At 32.4% G+C, this 22919-nt stretch overlaps 1 protein-coding gene and 1 pseudogene across 1 annotated transcript; both read right to left on the minus strand.

Moving 5' to 3' along the window:
- Positions 1-2242: 2242 nt before the first annotated feature.
- On the minus strand, positions 2243-11037 carry LOC113866654 (annotated as a pseudogene).
- Positions 11038-17567: 6530 nt separating this feature from the next.
- LOC113866655 (receptor-like protein EIX2) lies at positions 17568-20558 on the minus strand. The gene is made up of 2 exons (XM_027501464.1): positions 19467-20558; positions 17568-19310 (listed from the first exon to the last, which is right to left on the minus strand). The coding sequence occupies exons 1-2, from the start codon at positions 20556-20558 to the stop codon at positions 17568-17570; spliced, it is 2835 nt and encodes a 944-aa protein (XP_027357265.1).
- Positions 20559-22919: the final 2361 nt, after the last annotated feature.

Raw genomic sequence — 22919 nt, forward strand, 5'->3', positions numbered from 1 at the left:
ATTGTCGCCTTTTCGTGTAGCGAGAGACATCTCGCTGTAGCAAGAGAACGACAGTCTGAGGTGCATTTCTGAGTGCAGTCTCGCTGTAGCGAGAGGGTCTCGCTGTAGTGAGATTCTGCAAAAACTAGAGTGCAGTTTTCTCTGATTTTTTCGCTGTAGCAAGAGGGCGTGTCACTGCAGCGAGGTATCTCGCTGCAGCGATCAAAGGGGTTTTAAAAGGGGGTTTAGGGATTTGAGATTCATTTCTCAAATTCCCTCCCAAATGTCGTTAATCCTCTCGACCTAGAATCCTTGTCCACTGATTAATTGCCTTCAAAGTCGTTCGGAAGCGAGATTGGAATTCAGATTTGTGTGGAGAACGCTTGGAGGTGAGTTTTAAACAGTTAGAGTTTTCGTTTTCCTTCCCTTTCTCTGTTCTTGGTGATTTTCGGGATTCTCATGGAATTCTTCCGTGTGTTTAGGTCAAAAACCGTGTGGGGAGCATTTCCTTGGTTGAGTTTGGGCGTGGGTCTTCAATCCAAGGTAAGGGGAGACTCTACCTTACTCTTTTATGTGTAATTTGCTATTATTCTGTGGAATTTTGTGAATGGGCTTGGGCACTCGTGCCGTATAATTGAATGAATATTGTGTGAAACGTGGGCCCGAGGGTCGTGTAATATGAATGGAAATAGACTAGGGGCCGTGTGTCTTGAATGAATTGTGGGCTATGTGCTGTGTGTGCTATGAAAAATGAAATGTGGGCCTAGTGCCGTAACTGTTAAATGTGGGCTATGTGCCATATACTGAAATATGTGTATGATTGGGGTGTGCAACGCTGTTGTGATGTGCTGTGAATGATTCAGCGATACACTGGGGTGTGGGAGATGAGAACGGTAGAAATACCTTAGGGAAGATGGAGTGGTAGTGACACCGACTGTGGAACGGGTGCACCACATGCCACACACTCTCTTCTTGACTAAACCTTTGACCAGTACCTTTGCTGAGCAACTCGTGACTCCCCACGTGGTATCCGTGAGGCGGGGGTAACCGGCGACCATTCATGGTGTAAATCTGTGATCACAGTGTCAATATGAGTGTGGCTGGCGTGCGTATATATGGGTTCATGATTTGTATTTGTGAATGTGATAATGTTGCCTATGCCTGTATTTGTTTAATGTAATAAAAATGTGATTGTATGTTTTGGTAGTGTAGAGTACTCACCCTTATATTCATTTTTAGGTAATCAAGATGATCAGCATCGGACTCAGTGAAGGGACGAATGGATTGCTATAAGATTTAGATTTTGTTTTTAAAATTTGTTGTAATTGAACTAATCCTGTAGCAATTACGTGATATTAATTTGTAACCCTTCACTTATTTCGAAATCTTTTATAAAAATTTGATTATCCGATTTGTGAAATTATTATTTAATTGAATTTAAATTTAAGGTGTTACAACCTTTCTAACTCTACTAACGTTGAAATGTTAATTAGGAAGAGAGTAATGGTTATTTATGCAGGATAGTGAGTAACATACATCGAGCTGTGTTTTAATAAAAGTAAGCACAATGATGTATAGTGATGATTGCTGCTTGTAAGGCACAGTCAATAGTAGCAATTTATAATGTATACTAAGTTACACTTGTATCACAAAGTCGATTGTTGCTAATGTTTGAGACTACCTATTATCTCTAATGGCAATTTTAACCCCACTATCATCCCAGTTAATGATTTCAAAAATTTGTTGAGGGATTTTGTCCTTCTATAGTTTTCGTGCATTTCCTACTTTTCGCAGCAAATCTAACAATAATAAAGAAAAAAGAAAAAAACCGACGTGATTACTAACCGATTATAATTCATGTATAATGTCATTAACATATATAGAACAACAACTTATTATCCCAATACAAATTGCGTCAGGCTCTCGAAATTAAAAGAATGAAGGCAATGGGCCATTTAACTTATTTTTACAAAATAAAGATAGGAAAGGCCAACAAGATTGTGTAACCTAACAGTAACTTAATGTAATATGATGGAAGTTTTATTTCGCACAATATAAAATAGTATTGAAAAAAATTAAACAAAGTGCAAAAGTAAGAGAATAAATGGGCCATATAACTTATTTTATCAAGACAAAGATAGGAAAGTCCATATTAAATTTGATCAGCTAAGTAATATTGTGAATCAATAGCTTCATCATTATTTGATAACTTTAACTTGCAGAATATAAAATAGTAATTACTGTATTACCGAAAAGATTATAGTTAAGACCACACATAATTAATAATATAAAAATAGACAGAGCTCCATGATTTATACATGAATGAAGGAGAAACCACAGCCCAGAATCCCACCATAAATCCTAATGCCATACTCACAAAAGACCAATTCACTTCATGTCCATCACTCTCATTGCCATTTTGATCAATATTAGGAATTTTCCCATTTGAACTGCAGTTGATGGGCAACGGCTCACCACATAGATTATTGCCAACAAAGCTGAATGCCTCAAGGGATTGCAACTGAGTGCATGTTGGTATTTTTCCCTTCAAATGATTATAAGACAAGTTCAGCAAGCTAATAAAGCTCAAATTTGATATGGTTGTGGGGATTTGACCAGAGAGTTGATTCCTCGAAAAATCAATAGATTGCAATGAACGCATACTACCGATGCTTTGTGGAATATGACCAGTTAATTGATTGTGAGACAAGTTCAAAAAATTCAATCCATCCAGATTTGTTATATCTCTGGGTATTTCTCCTATTAATTTGTTATCTGAGAGATCAATGCTTGTTACCAAACCAAGAATGTTTCGATACTCATCTCCCCTTCCTTTCAGCCACAGAAGCATGCTCAAAACACTAAAATCAGAAGTATTTACTGAGGAACAATAGATAAATGGATAAGTAGTTCTGTTTGGCAGCATCATGGCATTCAAGTGGTTGAAACAAATTTGGGATATTGCCTGAGAAACTATTGTTTGCAAGGTCCAAAACCTGAAGAGATTTCAAAGCACATATTTGACTGGGAATATGACTCAAAAATTTGTTTGATCGAAGACGAAGAAATTTCAAATTTATGAGTCTTTCTCTGATCCATGTGTTGAAAAGTAAAAAATGGTGTGCCAATTTTCGGTACCTAACATTCGGTTGAATGTTAGCGTTTTCGGTGCCTAACTTTGGTTGAAAAATTAGCAAATTGTGATGCTTTGTTGCCTATAAATACGAAGCTCTTCCATCCATTCATCGCATCCATTTCTAAGAGAAAAATAGAGAGCAAATAAGAGAAAGAAAAAGAGAGAAAATAGTTTAGCTTTTGGGTATAATTGGGTTATAGGTTGTGAGTATTTTTAAGTGTTATGTAAACACTGAGTGTATTCCCTTTTTCAGTAATATATCTGCAGCAGTCCGGAGACGTAGGCATTATTGGTTGAACTCCGTTATCAATTTTGTGTGTGCAAATACTCCGCATTTATTTTTCACTTCCACAAATCTGACATTACAAGAAAGTTCGGCGTAATTTTCTCAACAACTGGTATCAGAGCTGGTTCAAAATTCTACAATTTTTGTGAGGTACTGTTCATGTGAATAGTAAAATTCTGCAATCAACCGTTCACACGAATAGTAAACTCGCAAGTACTGTTCACGTGAGTAGTGAATAGTGAATAGTGAAAAATTTGTCAGCATTACAAATTTGTTCACAGACGTGTTCTAAACACAGTGGTATACAGAAATTGTCAGAAACGATTATGAGGAGAAGTCAGATTTGAGTGGGAGTGATGGTCGCAGATGAAGGAAAGGTGAAAATTGAAAAGTTTGATGGTACAGACTTTGGCTTTTGGAAGATGTAGATCGAGGATTATCTGTATCAGAAAAAGCTGTATCAACCTCTCACAGGAACAAAGCCAGAGGGCATGAAAGAGGACGAATGGAATCTTCTCGATAGACAAGCCCTTGGAGTCATCCGATTGACGTTATCCCGTAATGTTGCTTTCAACATTGCAAAAGAAAAGACCACGGCGGATCTTATGAAGGCTCTTTCCGACATGTATGAAAAGCCGTCTGCTTCAAATAAAGTTTATTTGATGAAGCGGTTATTCAACCTTCGGATGACAGAAGGCGCATTAGTAGCGCGCCACATAAATGAGCTCAATACAGTCCTAACCCAATTGAGTTCAGTTGAGATTGAATTTGATGATCAGGTACGAGCATTGGCACTTTTGTCCTCTCTACCAGAAAGTTGGAAGACTACTGTCACAGTTGTGAGTAGTTCGACGGGAGACACTAAGTTGAAATTCAATGACGTTCGTGATCTGATTCTCAATGAAGAAATTCGACGAAGAGAGTCAAGAGAATCATCAACCTCTTCAGTATTGCATACAGAGTCAAGAGGAAGAAATTCAAGCAGAGGAAATGGACGTGGTAAATCAAAGGACAGGAGGTCCAAATCTAGAAGTCATCATAGTTCCCACAAATCAAAGGCAATCGAGTGTTGGAATTGTGGGAAATCCGGGCACTACAAGAATCAGTACAAGAGTGCACGAAAGAATCAGGAGGCGAAAGACGAGGCAAATGTTGCTTCCACCTTTGGAGGAGATGATGCGTTGATATGTTCTTTAGAAAGCAAGGAAGAGCCTTGGGTGTTAGACTCTAGAGCATCTTTTCATGCCACTTCGCATAGAGAATTTTTCAAGAACTATGTTCCCGGAAACCTTGGTAAAGTTTACCTTGGTAACAACCAATCATGTGAGATTGTGGGTAAAGGTGTAGTGAAGGTTAAGTTGAACAGGTCTGTATGGGAATTGAAATATGTCAAACATATTCCCGACCTGACAAAGAACTTAATCTCAGTAAGCCAGTTGGCCAGTGAAGGCTACACAATAGTCTTCCATGGTGATAACTGGAAGATTTCAAAGGGTGCAATGGTAATTGCTCGTGGCAAAAAGAGTGGTACTCTTTATAAGACAGCAGGAGCATGTCATCTGATTGCAGTTGCAGCAAATGAAAATCCCAATCTATGGCACCAGAGACTAGGCCATATGAGTGAGAAAGGGATGAAAATCATGCACTCAAACGGTAAGCTACCAGGTCTTCAGTCAGTAAAAATTGACATGTGTGAAGACTGTATACTTGGAAAACAAAAACAAGTCAGCTTTCAGACAAGTGGAAGAACCCCAAAGAAGGAAAGACTCGAGCTTGTTCACTCTGATGTTTGGGGTCTAACATCTGTTCCATCCATTAGTGGGAAGCAATACTTTGTGACTTTTATCGATGATCACTCCAGAAAGGTATGGGTATACTTTCTGAAATATAAGTCTGAAGTATTTGAGGCTTTCAAGATGTGGAAAGCCATGGTTGAAAATGAAACAGGATTGAAGATTAAAAAGATCAGAACCGACAATGGTGGTGAATATGAAGACACCAGATTCAAGAAGTTTTGCTATGAGCACGGGATCAGAATGGAGAGGACCGTGCCAGGTATACCTCAACACAATGGTATAGCTGAGCGTATGAATCGAACGTTGACTGAAAGAGCCAGAAGCTTGCGTGTGCAGTCAGGCTTACCAAAGCAGTTCTGGGCAGAAGCAGTCAACACAGCAGCTTACTTGATCAACCGAGGTCCATCGGTATCATTGGAGCACAAAATACCAGAAGAGGTATGGAGTGGAAAAGAAGTAAAACTCTCACATCTTAGAGTTTTTGGCTGTGTAGTATATGTGCACATTAATGATCAAAGCAGGAGTAAGCTTGATCCCAAATCAAAGAAGTGCACTTTCATCGGTTATGGTGAAGATGAGTTTGGCTACCGCCTATGGGATGACGAAAACAGAAAGATGATCCGCAGCAGAGATGTAATCTTCAATGAAAGAGTGATGTACAAGGACAAGCATAGCACAAGCGCCAACAATGCAGAACAGATTGAGCCAGTGTATGCAGAAGTGGATGATGTCCCAGAAAATCCTGTAGTTGAGAATCATCAGTCAGAGGAATCAACTGAAGAGAACAGTGAGCTGCAGTCTGACACATCAGAGGCTCCTATTTCAACTCCTGTATTGAGAAGGTCTTCTCGACCTCATGTGCCTAACAGGAGATACATGGACTACATGTTGTTGACTGATGGAGGAGAGCCTGAAGATTATGTAGAAGCATGTCAAACCATAGATGCCAATAAGTGGGAGCTTGCTATGAAAGACGAGATGAAGTCTTTGATCTCCAACCAGACATGGGAACTAACTAAGTTACCTATAGGAAAGAAGGCACTTCACAACAAATGGGTGTATCGGGTGAAGGAGGATCATGATGGCTCCAAGAAATACAAAGCCCGACTAGTTGTCAAAGGATTTCAGCAAAAAAAAGGAGTTGACTACACTGAAATCTTTGCTCCAGTTGTAAAGCTCAATACTATCAGGTCTGTCTTAAGTATTGTGGCTAGTGAAGAGCTCTATCTTGAGCAATTGGACGTGAAGATTGCATTTCTTCATGGAGACTTAGATGAGGAAATCTACATGCATCAACCTGAAGGTTTCTCACAAGAAGGGAAAAAGAATATGGTATGCAGATTAAAGAAGAGCTTGTATGGCCTGAAACAAGCCCCAAGACAGTGGTATAGGAAGTTTGAAAGCTTCATGCACAAGGAAGACTTCCAGAAGTGCAATGCCGACCACTGTTGTTTCTTCAAAAGATATAAGTCCAGTTATATTATCTTGCTACTTTATGTTGATGATATGTTAGTAGCAGGTTCAGATATGAACGAGATTAGAGATCTAAAGATGCAGCTGTCAAAAGAATTTGACATGAAGGACTTAGGTCCAACAAAGAAGATTCTTGGAATGCAAATCACGAGAGATAAATAAAGAGAAATTTTGCAGTTATCTCAGGAGGAGTATATCAATCGTGTTTTACAAAGATTCAACATGGGCAAGGCCAAGCCGGTTAGCACACCTTTGGCCAGTCACATTCGCCTATCCAAGGATCAGTCCCCTCAGACAGAGAAAGAAAGAAACTTCATGGCTAAGATTCCATATGCTTCAGCCATTGAAAGCTTGATGTACGCAATGGTGTGTACTAGGCCAGACATTGGCCATGCAGTGGGAGTTGTAAGCAGGTTTATGGCAAATCTAGGAAAAGCTCATTGGGAAGTAGTCAAGTGGATTTTGAGATATCTACGAGGCACAACAAAGAAGTGTTTGTACTTTGGAAAAGGAGAATTAAAAGTACAAGGCTATGTAGATGCAGACTTCGGAGGTGAAATCGATCACCGAAGAAGTACCACCGGTTACATTTTTACTGTTGGTACTACAGCTGTCAGTTGGATGTCGCGGATACAGAAGATTGTTGCTTTATCCACTATAGAAGCTGAGTATGTAGCAGTCACAGAAGCCAGTAAAGAGTTGATATGGCTTCAAGGTTTGTTAACAGAGCTGGGATTCATCCAAGAGAGGAGTGTTTTGCACAGTGACAGTCAGAGTGCAATACATCTGGTAAAAAATTCAGCATTTCACTCTAGAACCAAGCACATTGACATACGTTACCACTTCATCAGATCTCTGCTTGAGGATGAGGTGCTGACATTGAAAAAGATTATAGGAAGCAAGAACCCAGCAGACATGCTAACAAAGGTGGTAACCATTGACAAACTGAAGTTGTGTTCAACTTCAGTTGGCCTGCTAGAATAACAGACCAGAAAAGACTGTTGCATTAATTGAGGTGTGAAGACAGAATGAAATCAGTCTTCAAGTGGGAGATTGTTGAAAAGTCAAAAATGGTGTGCCAATTTTCGGTACCTAACATTCGGTTGAATGTTAGCGTTTTCGGTGCCTAACTTTGGTTGAAAAATTAGCAAATTGTGATGCTTTGTTGCCTATAAATACGAAGCTCTTCCATCCATTCATCGCATCCATTTCTAAGAGAAAAATAGAGAGCAAATAAGAGAAAGAAAAAGAGAGAAAATAGTTTAGCTTTTGGGTATAATTGGGTTATAGGTTGTGAGTATTTTTAAGTGTTATGTAAACACTGAGTGTATTCCCTTTTTCAGTAATATATCTGCAGCAGTCCGGAGACGTAGGCATTATTGCCTGAACTCCGTTATCAATTTTGTGTGTGCAAATATTCCGCATTTATTTTTCACTTTCACAAATCTGATATTACAAGAAAGTTCGGCGTAATTTTCTCAACACCATGCTGGAATACTTCCTGAAAAATTATTTTCACCAAGGTCCAAGGATATTAACATAGTAGTGTTCTTTAAAATTTGGGGAAAATTTCCAGAAAGTGTGTTGTTGCGGAGTTGCAAAGACTGAAGCGAGGCTAAAGAGCCCATAGACGAGGGTAAATTCCCAATAAAATGGTTGCTTTGTAAATTTACATCCACAAGATATGGCCACCTTTGCCAACAATCAGGAATTTCCCTTGATAAATTATTTGATGCAAGGTTGAGAAATTCTAATTTCTTTGGCTTGTCATGATTTTTGCAAAGGAATTCAGTCATGGATCCGGAGAACAAGTTGTGTGATAGGTCTAAGTGAATCATTTTATCAAAAAGTTGAGGCAGTTGGCCACGTGAGCGATTTGAGCTTAGATCCAATGTATTTGGAAGCTCACCATGGATGCTATTATGAGAGAGGTCCATATCAGACGCCTGAGAAAATGTTTCCCAAAACCAAGTGGGAATAGAATCTGAAATCCCTGCGTTAGATATTGCCATATATTTAAGATATTTTTGTGACTGAATCCATGATGGAAATTTGGGACCTAAATTCCATGAGCACATTTCCAATGCAATAACTTGAAAACTAGGACGCCAATTAGGAGCCACTTTTAAAGAGAAATTGTTACTTGGTGCAAGAAAGTACTTTAAGTTTGTAAGATTTGCAAGATCATCTTCCTTCACAACTCTTTCAAAACGATTGTGACCAATATCAAGATTTGACAATTTAGAGAGCGATCCAATACTTTCAAATGGATTCCCATTGAATTGATTGTTGGACAGATTAAGATGCCTTAATGACGAGAGTTTTCCAAATGATGGAGGGAGTGCACCATGAATTGAGTTGTAGGAAAAGTCCAACGTCTCAATATTTTTAAACATCCCAATTTGATCTGTGAGATTGCCTGACAGGTGACAACTTCGAACTTGAAGAGTTGTGAGTCTGTGGGAAATACAAGGAGCCAGAATTTCCAAGATTTCACTAACTCGTTGGTTGAGTTTGAGACCTGAGAAATCAACCTCCCTTATGTTGCAGAGATGACCCAAAGAAGTTGGAATTCTTCCTTCAATCCGATTTCCAGAGAAATCAAGTGCAACCAGAGAAGTCAAATTTCCCAAGGCATCAGGAATACTTCCGCACAAGAAGTTGGATGCAAGGTTTAAGAACTTGAGATGACGAAAACTACATATCCAATCAGGTAAAGATGAGAATAAATTTTTAGACAAGTCAAGTGATTCAAGAAGTGTGAGGTTTTGAAGACCATCAGGAATTGGACCTTTGAAGTAATTAACACTTAGTTGAAGAGAAACAAGTCTCCTCATTCCAAATATCCACTTTGGGACAACAGAAGAAAAATGAGTAAAGGAAAGGTCGAGAGTGAGAAGAGATGAAAAGTTGAGTAAGGATGGTTGATCATGATCATAAGGATGAAGAATACATTCTGCTAAGTGTAGGTCCGTCAAAGAAGGAAGAGCACTCAGAGTTTGTGTTAGGTTGGACTCCCAACTATGTGTCCAAAAGTCTAAATTTTCAAGCTCATTTTCTACACTTAATTGAGGGGAGTGAGAAGTCAGTGGAGTGGGTGAGGGAAGTCCAATTTCGCAGCTTAGTGTGAGTATTTTCATAGAGAGGCATCAAAAAGAGAGAAGGGAAGTGAGGGAAGAAAAGAAGCTCCAGACCAGTTGCTCCATTTCTCTGATATCCGATTAGTTCACCGTTGGATCGGCTGAAAATTTTACAGTAGATTCGTAACACGGTGCTCTTTGTTCTGACCATTCGGATTGTCGATTGGAGGTCTGAAGTTGGAGATACTGTCTTCGCACAGAAGCCCAGTTTTTGGTGACTCTGCACAGACCAGCCGCATAGAAATCGTTATTTCTCCTTATTCAACCGTTGGATTGAGCTTAAACTTTGACAGAAGTTCCCAGACGTATATTTCTTCGTTCTGACCGCTGGGATCGTTGATTGAAGGTTTTGGCTGAGAGAAATCGTGTATAAACAGCAGCTCTGTTTTGGGAGATTTTCTCTCTTTGGTTAGGCTTTATTGCTTGGTTGTATTAGCTGGTTGTTTGCACAAATTTGTGTAGTATTTTGAGACTCTCTTGTAACCTCATTTGATTATAGTGGAGCTTGATTGACTGGCTTGAGCCCGTGGGTTTTTATTTCTCACATTGAGAGGATTTTCTCACGTAAATAATTCTCTGTGTCCTTGTATTTGATGTTGCCATTTGTTATTGTTGTTGCTCCTCACAGGTTCTTGCAAGTTTGGGGATTTGTTTCCGCTGCTCACTTTAGATAATTGTGTTCTTGTGTTTGGTTTTCCCCAACAGTTTGTAGCCAATCAAATGATTTGGATAGGTTTGCACCTCCCAAATCAACATACTGAAGATTGGAAAGACCCGATAACCAATCAAGATTTTCAGCAAAGAGAGTTTCACTGTAATAATTTGCAAGGCCAAGATGAACCAATTTTGTGAGGTTCCCAAATTGAGGAGGAATCTTCCCACTGAATCTGGCATTAGAGAGGTCGAGGTAAGTTAAGGAGGTGATTGCCCCAATGAAAGTAGGAATTTGCATACCTCCAATGTCATTGCCGCTTAAGTCCAAGTAATTCAAATGCTACCATGGGCAGTTATATTACTGCACACAACTCCTAACCACTCACAACAATTGGTATTAGCAGTTGCATTCCAAGAAGAGAGCCTGTTGGAAGGATCAATGAGATGATCTTTCAACTTCACAAGTGTTTCAATCTCACTTGGTATGCAGACTACATCTCTCGATGCCTTGCAAATTACTATAGGAAACGTCAACAAGGCAAGACAGACAAGGCTAAGTATAGAAGAATTCATGATCACACAATGTTATTTAAGTGATTCTTCCTTCTGTGGATTAAACCTTTCTAATATTTATATTTGCTGGTGCCGTGCCTTTTTAATTTTTAATTTCTTCCTCCTTTTTCTTTAACTGATTTTACTATTGACTTAAACATTTTGAACAATAATATTCTTAGACTCCGTGAATTTTTATATATATTTTTATCTCTAATTTTAGTACAAAATTTGAAATATTGTTTGATATATTATTAGTTAAGTAAAGAATTTGCAATAAAACATAATATATATTTGTAATAGATTAATTAATACAAAATAATGCTTATAAAAGTATATCTTTTTTTTACGTAAAATTGAAGAGGAACCGACCTTTCATTTTGTCTTCAATACAAGTCGGTCAAGTCTAGCAAGTGAAAACAAAAATATTAATATACATCAGCTAATTTAAAATTTATTTGGTTCCTATATTTTTAATTTATATATTATTTTTAATTCACAATAACAATAATAATAATAATAATAATCTTTTTAACTTTTCATTTTAATTTTTATTGAATTTGTATATTGAAATATTTTTATTTAAATAAAAACTAATTACTGAGGCCTAAAATTTGCCTGACTAATACACATTAACTACGATTCAGAGTCTAATTTTGGAACTATTTCTTGAATCCATTTAATAATATCCACATAATTAGAGGTGCCAGCAAAAAATCTTAGAAGCGTGATAAGTTTTGGACTAGAAATCTTCCCCCGTCTGAATACTTCATCCATTTTTCTCTGTATACATATGGAATTCCTAAATTAACCACATTCATGCGGAATAAGAATCAATAAGTGTGTCGTTTTTTAATTGCTAACTTATTAATTAATTAATTAGTTTAAATCAAGGTTGTTTTCCTAACCCAACAGTTTATAATAGTAATATATAATAACGTATACTAATATTACTTCAATTTTACACACCATCAATATATTTAAAAAATTAAATCTTTTTAAATTAATCTTTTTATTTAATTAAAATTTATCATCTAAAATATTCTTCTATTTATATTATTAAATAATATAAATTAAGACTCACTAATATTCATCTCTGATTAATTATATACATATAACTAATATAAGTATATTTCTTATCATTTTTATTTTTATGATTAATTAAAAATATACTCTCTCAAATAGTTCTCTATTCTTTATTATAAATAATTTATTTATTTACTTAAATTAAAATATTTTTATTATTATATTAATGTAACAATTTGTAATGCATAGCATTATTATCTTATAAATTTTAAATCGTTAAAATTTTTTATGTAATAACGTTACTTTAAGTCTCATCATGCAATATAAATTTATCAAATGATATTTTAATTTTTTTATTAAATGATTGTCTTTATTAATTAATTTAAATATATTTATTTCTTTTATTAAATAGAATTAATTTTATATTTTATTTTTAAGTCATATTTCTAATTTTAATAAATTTAATAACTAAATATTTAATTATTTTATTTATTATTTTATTATGTAATTTTTTTCAACATCGACTTATAATTTATATTATTTTTAGTTATTCAATAAATTATAAGAGATTTATGTATAGGTTATGTTATCTTAAATTCTCTTTTAATATAAATATTTAAATTTAAATATTTTATCTATAAATAAAAATATTTTTTAATAATTTATAATATAGCTCTATAATCTTCCTTCATTTTTAATATTGTTTATTGTACTATGTGTATACAACTGTGTTATCTTGTATTATAAACGTAATAATTTTATCAAAATAATTTTAATTTTAAAATTAAATTTACATAATTAATATAATATAATTGTTGTTTAAACGGACATGAGAGGATGTTAATATTTTTTTTACACACATAAAAGACTCTCAAACACTTTTTTTTTTTTAAATATGATGTTCTATTTTTTTTTTCAAAATTTTAATAAACTTTGGTTATAACTCTTATAATTTTTAAAAAATATTTTTTTCTTAAAACTTTTCTCTGACTCACCGAGCCGAAAGATGAGTTGCATAATGGTTCCAACGCTGAGTAAAATGTTTATTATTGAGTCTAACATCATGCATAATAAATGACAAGATATCTTAATTGTTTTAAAGATAATATTGGGTGTTTTTGCATTATGGATGGAAGGGAAAAAAGCATATTAAACAAAACAGGTAAGGTAAGATTCACGGATCTAATTGTTGAATCATCTACATTATTTCTGTAATTATTTATATAAAATTTTATATAATTTAAACATTTGTGACTATATCATCTAAAATTTAATATTTTTTATCTTTCAAAATTATACTATCCATTAAAATAAAATAATACAATAAAGTACTTAAGTTAATGTTTGATAAAACAAACTATCTGTGAAATTAGTGTACTTAAAATTGAAATTATTTTACAAACTAGATGTGCAACTAGCTGATTAGTGTTAAATAACTTAAAAAAATATAGTATATTACATTAACATAATATTAAAATTTATTACTTATTTTATTTGTTTACAATCAATTAATTAAATAATTATATATAAAAATATTTTTTTTTCATATATATTTAAATATAAAATATTTATAGGCATATTTTTTTTTAATATCAAATACATTTGGATAGATGTGATAGAAGAGCATAAAAAAAATGAGATTGTTTTGAACGTGGAGAAAAAAAAATTAACATGAGTATATTAAGTTTTGATTTTATAAAAAATAAAAATATAATAAAAATATTGGTAGTTAACTTTTAAAAAATAATTTTATATAGTTTTTAAAAAACTAAATTTCAAAATTTACGAGCTCGTTTTATCTTGTATGTACCAAGCATCTCTACAAACTTATTGACTTAGTTAATAATTACAAACTTCTAAATAAATTACAAGTTACGTTTACTAAATATAAGCTGGACTATGCTTATTTACAAACATAGATTTTTCTATGCACTCTTTTGCAGGAAACTATTTATAAATTTACTTGTAACTTTTCCTAAAATTTTACTTTTGGATTTATCTTCATAATGTTTTTGGGATTTTTTGCCTTGTTTTTTTCACAATAAATTACCTATGAATTCACCCTTCCAAAATCTAGCAAAAAGAAAACTTTCAAATTTTACTTTTTGCATGAACAAATACCTACGAAGATTTTCTTCTATGAAAATAAATCTGTATGAAACTTCACAAGAAAAAGATGTTTTTATGCAATTTTTAATAATTTTTACAAAAGCAATTTGCAGGAAAAAACTTAAATTCTAGTAGTCATGAAGTAGTAAGCAGTTGAAATGCCAAATTAGAATGTCTTCAATTAATGAATTCTCCAATGATCATATGAAGTGGAATACGTAAATCCTTCGGATATGTGTTCCCTAAAACTATACAAGAGTCATAAGACATCTCTGTAATTATTTTTAAATTTTAAAATGCTATCAGTAAGTAAAACACTTTATAAATAAGGAGACAGTGGTGTTGCATATCTAATAACAATACAAAGATGAGTTAATCTTCCGTAATAGAATGCAAAGATGTGGACAATATTATACAAACATTAATTATGGGATATAAAATCTAATATTATCTGCCACATAAACTTTAGAAAAGTTAACTTTTATTTCGTAAGAGTCTCGAGTCAATTATAGACAATAATGTCAAGTGTTGTTAGGTTAAAAAGATAAAAAACAAAGTTGACTAACTAATAGATAATCGTTCGCAGTAAAATAAATGTTTTAAAAATCTAGCTTGAAGATTTATATTTGGTTTATGATTTAATGCTGCATATGATTTTGAACCAATAACTGTAGTAACAATGCTATATGCATATGATGATATTTTGTAATTCACCAAGGTTATCCATCTTGCACATTAGATTGATAATTTGACAATAGATAATAATAATTAATACATAAATGCATGCAGTATCCAGCCCTATAATCTAAATAATAATTGTATCATTCTTCTTTACAAGCAATAATTAATGTGTAGTTCCAAATCATTGAATTTCATTTTCTTTTAAAATTAAACAAAATATTATAAAATTCCTCGTATATTTTATTTTCGTGACTCAGTTATCAAGAATAAAAAAAAACTTTAATTCTTTGAAATTCATGAAAATTATCTAAACTGTTGATCGAACATTAAAAAGTGTTAAATTGAATTGGGTTACTACAGAAATTGCAAATTTATTGTGAGATTGAATAAATGAAACGTGCGAAAGAATGATGTGATTGCACATCAAATTGTATTCTACATGGATAGTGATGAATGCCGTTTCCAAGTCGAACACTGTTTTGGGAAGTTATGTATAGGTAATTCACTTTTCCATTACCTGAAATTTCAACGTAAACACTAGGGTTGACCAATGACCTGGTTACAAACTTAACCATTTTACACGCATGTTAGCTGATGTTACAGCTCTTTAACGTGAAAAATTGATTTTAAAATATAATTTTAAGAGTATTTTGCACGAGACATTATGTATTTTGTGCCCGACGTATAGTTTAAGTAGGCACAGGTATTTTGTTTGCAAATTCCAATTGGAAGAAGGTAGCATCGTAGAAAAATTCATTTATGAGCTTGGCTCTTGATTTGACATCCATAAATGGTGTGTGTGTTGTTGTTTCATTGACTGAAATTAAGTGAAAAAATCTTCTGATCTTAATTCCCTGTGACACGTTTTGGCATTTTTCTTATTTTAAACAAAATCTATTTCAAATAAATTAATTTTAATTGACGGTTTATTTTGCATTCATGCAATTTTATTTTTTATGATTTCTCTTATAATCTCAAAAAATAAGTAATTAATTGTCCATTCAATCAGCTTAATTAAATTAACTCTGATTTGTGCGGGCATACGTTAGTGGAGACTTATTTTTTTAATTAGGTTAATGAACCAATGTTATTATAGAATATAAGTTGAAGAAATCCAATAATTCAATATATCAACTTTTTAATGTATACAAAATTATACATAATAAAAATTCATATATATATATATATATATATATATATATATATATTCAAAAATTTATTGAATTCAATATATTAATAGTATTAAGTTCTATACTTACATTGAAAAATTATTATTTCTTAATTTCTTATCATTTTTAGTAAAAAAAGCTTTCTTCAACTATAAAAAGTACTTTTACGTAACATAATAATTCATAGTAACTTAAAAAAAAAATTTATTTAATATATTAGTTTGGTATAGTACATTTATAGTCCTTCAACATTTACTTTTGTTAGTGTGACTCTTAAATCTGATTTTCAATTTAATTTAAATAAAAGTATTGGTTTAAATTTTAAAGTTTTTTAGTAACGATAATAAAATAAATAAACTAAATAATTACATATTATATAATAGCTAGTCTGTAGAATTTTTTTGCCAATCATAACATTCAAATAAAAAAGCATTTCAAAATATAAAATCAAATTTAGTTGTTATTCTATTATATATAATAGTAAAAGATACAATATCAAAAGTAACAACTATACAGTGCATACAATTTTTGTTTTCATGAATTAACACTAATAGTCAAAATACAGTAAGCATTAATTTCTATTAGAGAAGCATCAATATTACTCCAACTATCATTTATGATTCATCTAAGAATATAGTAACAATTAGATTATTTACAATATTTTTATAAACAAAAAATATTATCATTAAAATACTTTTGACTTGCAATAATGATTTTGGGAAAAGATTAAATAGAATAGCTTTGCCTTTTTTTATTTTTAATTTGTTACTCTCTTCCTTTAACTGATTTTATTATTGATCTAAACATTCTCTTGACCAAAATTCTTAGACCGTGTGAATTTTTATATATATTTTTATTTCTCTTACTGTTTAAAATTCTTGTACTAAATTATTAAAAATTTGTCACGAGAACAAGTTATCAACATAAATAGGCATGTGCATGAGCGCAATATAATTGTAGTACAAATTTGAACTATTGTTTAATATTTTAATACTTAAGTAAAGAATTTGAAAGAAAACACGATATATTTGTAATAGATTAATTAAGTACAAAATTATGCGATATAAAATAATAACCTTTTTATCACTAAAAATTGAAGAGGGTCTAACCTTACATTTTGAGTAGGCATGTGCATGAGCGCAAAATTAATTTTAGTACAAAATTTGAACAATTGTTTCATATTAAAATACTTAAGTAAACAATTTTGCAAGAAAACATGATATAACTATAATAGATTAGCTGCTGACTTTGTTTGAATTATTTTTGATATTAGGATTTATTTAGCCTATAATATGCTATTTTGTAAATAATTGACAGCTTTTGAATAAGAAACAACTTCTGTTCTTATTTTTTGTACGAGTCAGAGAGTATTTGCTATAGAGATTTTAAATTCTGGTTATAAGTCACATAGATATTAATTGTACTATATAAAGCCATGTAACTTATTTTACCAAGACAAAGATAGGAAAGTCCGTATTAAATTTGATCAGCCACGAAATACTGTGAGTTCATAGCTTCATTATTTGATAATTTTAACTTGCAGAACATAAAATACTAATTACCATATTACTGAAAAGATTTTAGTTTAGACCACACATAATTAATAATACAAAAATAGACAGAGCTCCATGATTTATAAATGAATGAAGGAGCAACCACAGCCCAGAATCCCACCATAAATCCAAATGTCATACTCACTAAAAACCAATTCACTTCATGTCCTTCACTCTCATTGCCATTTTGATCAATATTAGGAATTTTCCCATTTGAACTGCAGTTGATGGGCAACGGCTCGCCACATAGGTTATTGCCAACAAAGTTGGATGCCTCAAGGGATTGCAACTGAGTGCCTGTTGGTATTTTGCCCTTCAAATGATTATAAGACAAGTTCAGCAAGCTAATAAAGCTCAAATTTGATATGGTTGTGGGGATTTCACCAGAAAGTTGATTCCTCGAAAAATCAATAGATTGCAATGAACGCATGCAACCAATGCTTTGTGGAATATGACCAGTTAATTGATTGTGAGACAAGTTCAAAAAATTCAATCCATCTAGATTTGTGATTTCTCTAGGAATTTCTCCTATTAATTTGTTATCTGAGAGATCAATGCTTGTTACCAAACCAAGAATGTTTCTATACTCGTCTCCCCTTCCTTTCAGCCACAGAAGCATGCTCACAACACTAATTCCAGAACTGTTTACTGATAAACAATAGATAAATGGATGTGTACTTCTGTTTGGCAGCATCATGGCATTCAAGTGATTGAAACAATTTGGGATATTGCCCGATAAACTATTGTTTGCAAGGTCCAAAACCTGAAGAGATTTCAAAGCACATATTTGATTGGGAATGTAACTCAAAAATTTGTTTGATCGAAGCCGAAGAAATTTCAAATCTATAAGTCTTTCTCCTATCCATGCTGGAATGTTTCCTGAAAAATTATTTTCCCCAAGGTCCAACAATATTAACTTAGTAGTGTTCCTTAAAATCAGGGGAAAATTTCCAGAAAGTGTGTTGTTGCGGAGTTGCAAAGACTGAAGCAACGATAAAGAGCCCATAGACGAGGGTAAATTCCCAATAAAATGGTTGCTTTGTAAATTTACATTCACAAGATATGGCCACATTAGCCAACAATCAGGAATTTCCCTTGATAAATTATTTGATGCAAGGTTGAGAAATTCTAATTTCTTTGGCTTGTCATGATTTTTGCAAAGGAATTCAGTCATGGATCCGGAGAACAAGTTGTGTGATAGGTCTAAGTGAATCATTTTATCAAAAAGTTGAGGCAGTTGGCCACGTGAGCGATTTGAGCTTAGATCCAATGTATTTGGAAGCTCACCATGGATGCTATTATGAGAGAGGTCCATATCAGACGCCTGAGAAAATGTTTCCCAAAACCAAGTGGGAATAGAATCTGAAATCCCTGTGTTAGAGATTCTCAGAGCATTAAGATATTTTTGTGACTGAATCCACGACGGAAATTTGGGACCTAAGTTCCATGAGCTCATTGTCAATCTAGTAACTTGAAATCTAGGACTCCAATTAGGAGTCACTTCTAAAGAGAAGTTGTTCCCTCTCGCAGAAAATCTCTTTAAGTTCGTAAGATTTGCAAGATCATCTTCCTTCACAACTCCTTGAAAACAATTGTCGCCAATAGAAAGATATGACAATTTAGAGATCGATCCAAGACTTTCAAATGGATTTCCATTGAATAGATTGTTGGACAGATCAAGAACCCTTAATGACGAGAGTTTTCTAACTGATGGAGGGAGTGCACCATGAATTGAATTGTTGTAAAAGTTTAACATCTCAATATTTTTTAACATCCCAATTTGATCTGTGAGATTGCCTGAAAGATGAGAGCTCCCAACTTGAAGACTTGTGAGTCCATGGGAAATACAAGGAGCCAGAATTTCCAAGATTTCACTAACTCGTTGGTTGAGTTTGAGACGTGAGAAACCAACTTCCCTTATGTTGCAGAGATTACCCAAAGAAGTTGGAATTCTTCCTTCAATCTGATTTGCAGAGAAATAAAGTGCAACCAGAGAAGTCAAATTTCCCAGGGCATCAGAAATATTTCCACACAAGTTGTTGTTCGAAAGGTCTAAGAACTTGAGATGACGAAAACTATATATCCATTCAGGTAAAGAAGTTGAGAATGAATTGTAATACAAGTCAAGATTTTCAAGAAGTGTGAGGTTTTGAAGGCCATCAGGAATTGGACCTTCGAAGTGATTACCACTTAATCGAAGAGAAACAAGTCTCCTCAGTCCAAATATCCACTTTGGGACAACAGAAGAAAAATGAGTAAAGGAAAGGTCGAGAGTGAGAAGAGATGAAAAGTTGAGTGAGGATGGTTGATTATAAGGATGGACAATACAATATGACAAGTGTAGGTCCGTCAAAGAAGGAAGAGCACTCAGAGTTTGTAGCCAATCAAAGGATTGGGATAGGTTTGCACCTCCCAAATCAACATACTGAAGATTGGAAAGACCCGATAGCCAATCAAGATTTTCAGCAAACACAGTTTCACTGTTTGCAAGGCCAAGACGAACCAATTTTGTGAGGTTCCCAAATTGAGGAGGAATCTTCCCACTGAATCCGGCATGAGAGAGGTTGAGGTAAGTTAGGGAGGTGATTGCTCCAAGGAAAGCAGGAATTTGCATACCGCCAAAGTCATTGCCGCTTAAGTCCAAGTAATTCAAATGCTTCAAATCAACCAAACATGGATTTATCTCCCCACCAAACATCGACTTCAGAAAAGCATCATATTCGACATCGTCGTACTCGTCAGAAGGAGGTGAAGTACCGAGGTGAAGCTCAACAACATGGGCAGTTATATTACTGCACACAACTCCTAACCACTCACAGCAATTGGTATTAGCAGTTGCATTCCAAGAAGAGAGCCTATTTGAAGGATCAATGAGATGATCCTTCAACTTCACAAGTGTTTCACTCTCGTTTGGTATGCACACTACATCTCTCGATGCCTTGCAAATTACTACAAGAAACGTCAACAAGGCAAGACACATAAGGCTAACAATGGAGGAATTCATGATCACACAATGCATTCCAAACAATGTTATTTAAGTGATTCTTGCTTCTGAGGATTAAACCTTCTTTCTAATATTTATATGTGCTGGTGCCGTGCCTTTTTTATTTTAATTTCTTCCTCCTTTTTCTTTAACTGATTTTACTATTGACTTTAACATACTTTTGAACAAAATTCTTAGACCCTGTGAATTTTTATATATATATATTTATCTCTCTTACTGTTTAAAATTCTTGTACTAAATTATAAAAAATTTCTCACGGCAACAAGTTATCAACTTAAATAGGAATGTGCATGATCGCAACATAATTTTAGTACAGAATTTGAACTATTGTTTAATATTTAATCCTTAAGTAAAGAATTTACAAGATAACATGATATATTTGTAATAGGTTAATTAAGTACAAAATTATGCCATATAAAAGTATAACCTTTTTTTTATCACGTAAAGTTAAAGAGGGACCAACCTTTAATTTTGTCTTTCATAGACAACAATTGTTGAGAGTCGATCAAGTCAAGCAAGTGAAAACAAAAATATTAATATACATCAGCTAATTTAAAAATTATTTGGTTCCTATCTTTTTAATTTATATATTATTTCTAATTCAAAATAATAATCATATATAACTTTATAACCTTTCAATTTAATTTTTATTGAATTTGAATATTAAAATATTTTTATTTTTAAAAAACTAATTATAGAGGCCTAAAATTTGCCTGACACATTAACCACGATTTAGAGTCTAATTTTGGAACTATTTCGTTCAATCCATTTAATAATATCCACATAATTAGAGGTGTCAGTGAAGAATCTAAGAAGCTTGGTAAGTTTTGGACTAGAAATCTTCCCACGTCTAAATACTTCATCCATTTTTCTCTATATACATATATAATTCCTAAATAACCACATTCATGGGGAATAAGAATCAATAAGTGTGCTATTTTTTAATTGCTAACTTACTAATTATAATTAATTAATTTAAATTACATTTGTTTTGTTAACGCAATTGTTTATAATGGTAATGTATAGTAACTCTATCTTTATGCATTATAAATTATCAAAACTCATATACTACTGTTACTTAAAGTTTTACCCACTATTAATATATTTAAAAAATTAAATGATTCTAAAATAAATCTTACATAATTATTTTTATTTAATTAAAATTTATCATCTAAAATATTCTTCTATTTACGTTATTAAGTAATATAATAATGTAATATAAATTATTAAGACTCACTAATATTCATTTTCGATTAATTATATACATATAACTAATATAAATATATTTCTTATAATTTTTATTTTTATGATTAATTAAAAATATATCTTCTCAAATATTTTTCTATTCTTTATTATAAATAATTTATTTATCTACTTAAATTAAAATATTTTTAGCATATTAATATAGCAATTTGTAATATTATTACACAGCGTCATTATTTTTATAAACTTATCAAATAATATTTTAATCTTTTTATTGAATGATTATCTTTATTAATCAATTCAAATATATTTATTCCTTTCATTAAATATAATTAATTTTATATTTTAATTTTTTAAGTCACATTTCTAACTTTAATATATTAAATAACTAAATACTTAATTACTTTATTTTATTTGTTCATTTTATTATATAATTTTTTTAACATCGACATGTAATTTACATTACTTTTAGTTATCAAATAAATTTTAAGAGATTTATGTATAATTTATGCTATCTTAAATTTTTTTTCAATATAAATCTTTAAATTCAAATATTTTATTTATAAATAAAAATAACTTTTTTAATAATTTGCAATATAGCTATATGATTTCCCTTCGCTTTCTATATTGTTTTATCAAAATACTTTTTTTATATATGATGTGTATACAACTGCGTTATATTGTATTATAAACATTATAATTTTATCAAAATAATTTTAATTTTAAATTAAATTTCTTTTACTAAACTTATTTTTAATCAACAAAATTCATAATTTTTATGATAAAATCACATGACTTTGAGTTCTCCATACACTTTGAGATATGTAGAAGTAAGAGAACCAACTTCAGGTGCAACAAAAAGATAAATGAGTATAGAAAATAGATTCTTTAGGTTGTTATTTAGTGTAATATGCGTATTCATGATTATTTGAACTTTTTTGTGGTCCTAATAGTGTAGATCAGTATACGGCAGATGCCTTGCAAAGGCTATAGAGAGGGAAGGTCCCTCTTAAGTGTTTAGTATTTTCTTGAAAATTGTTGTTGAATGCACTTCCTTGTAAAAGTTTGCTAATTGATTGTGGTGTTCAAATTGATGATATAATTTGTTGCTTCTGTCATAGTTTGAAAAAACTTCCAACTCATTTGTTTTTAACGTAC

Source organism: Abrus precatorius, unplaced genomic scaffold, assembly GCF_003935025.1.
Source record: "Abrus precatorius isolate BTA unplaced genomic scaffold, Abrus_2018 Scaffold5, whole genome shotgun sequence".
In the NCBI taxonomy this organism is placed as follows: Eukaryota; Viridiplantae; Streptophyta; class Magnoliopsida; order Fabales; family Fabaceae; genus Abrus; species Abrus precatorius.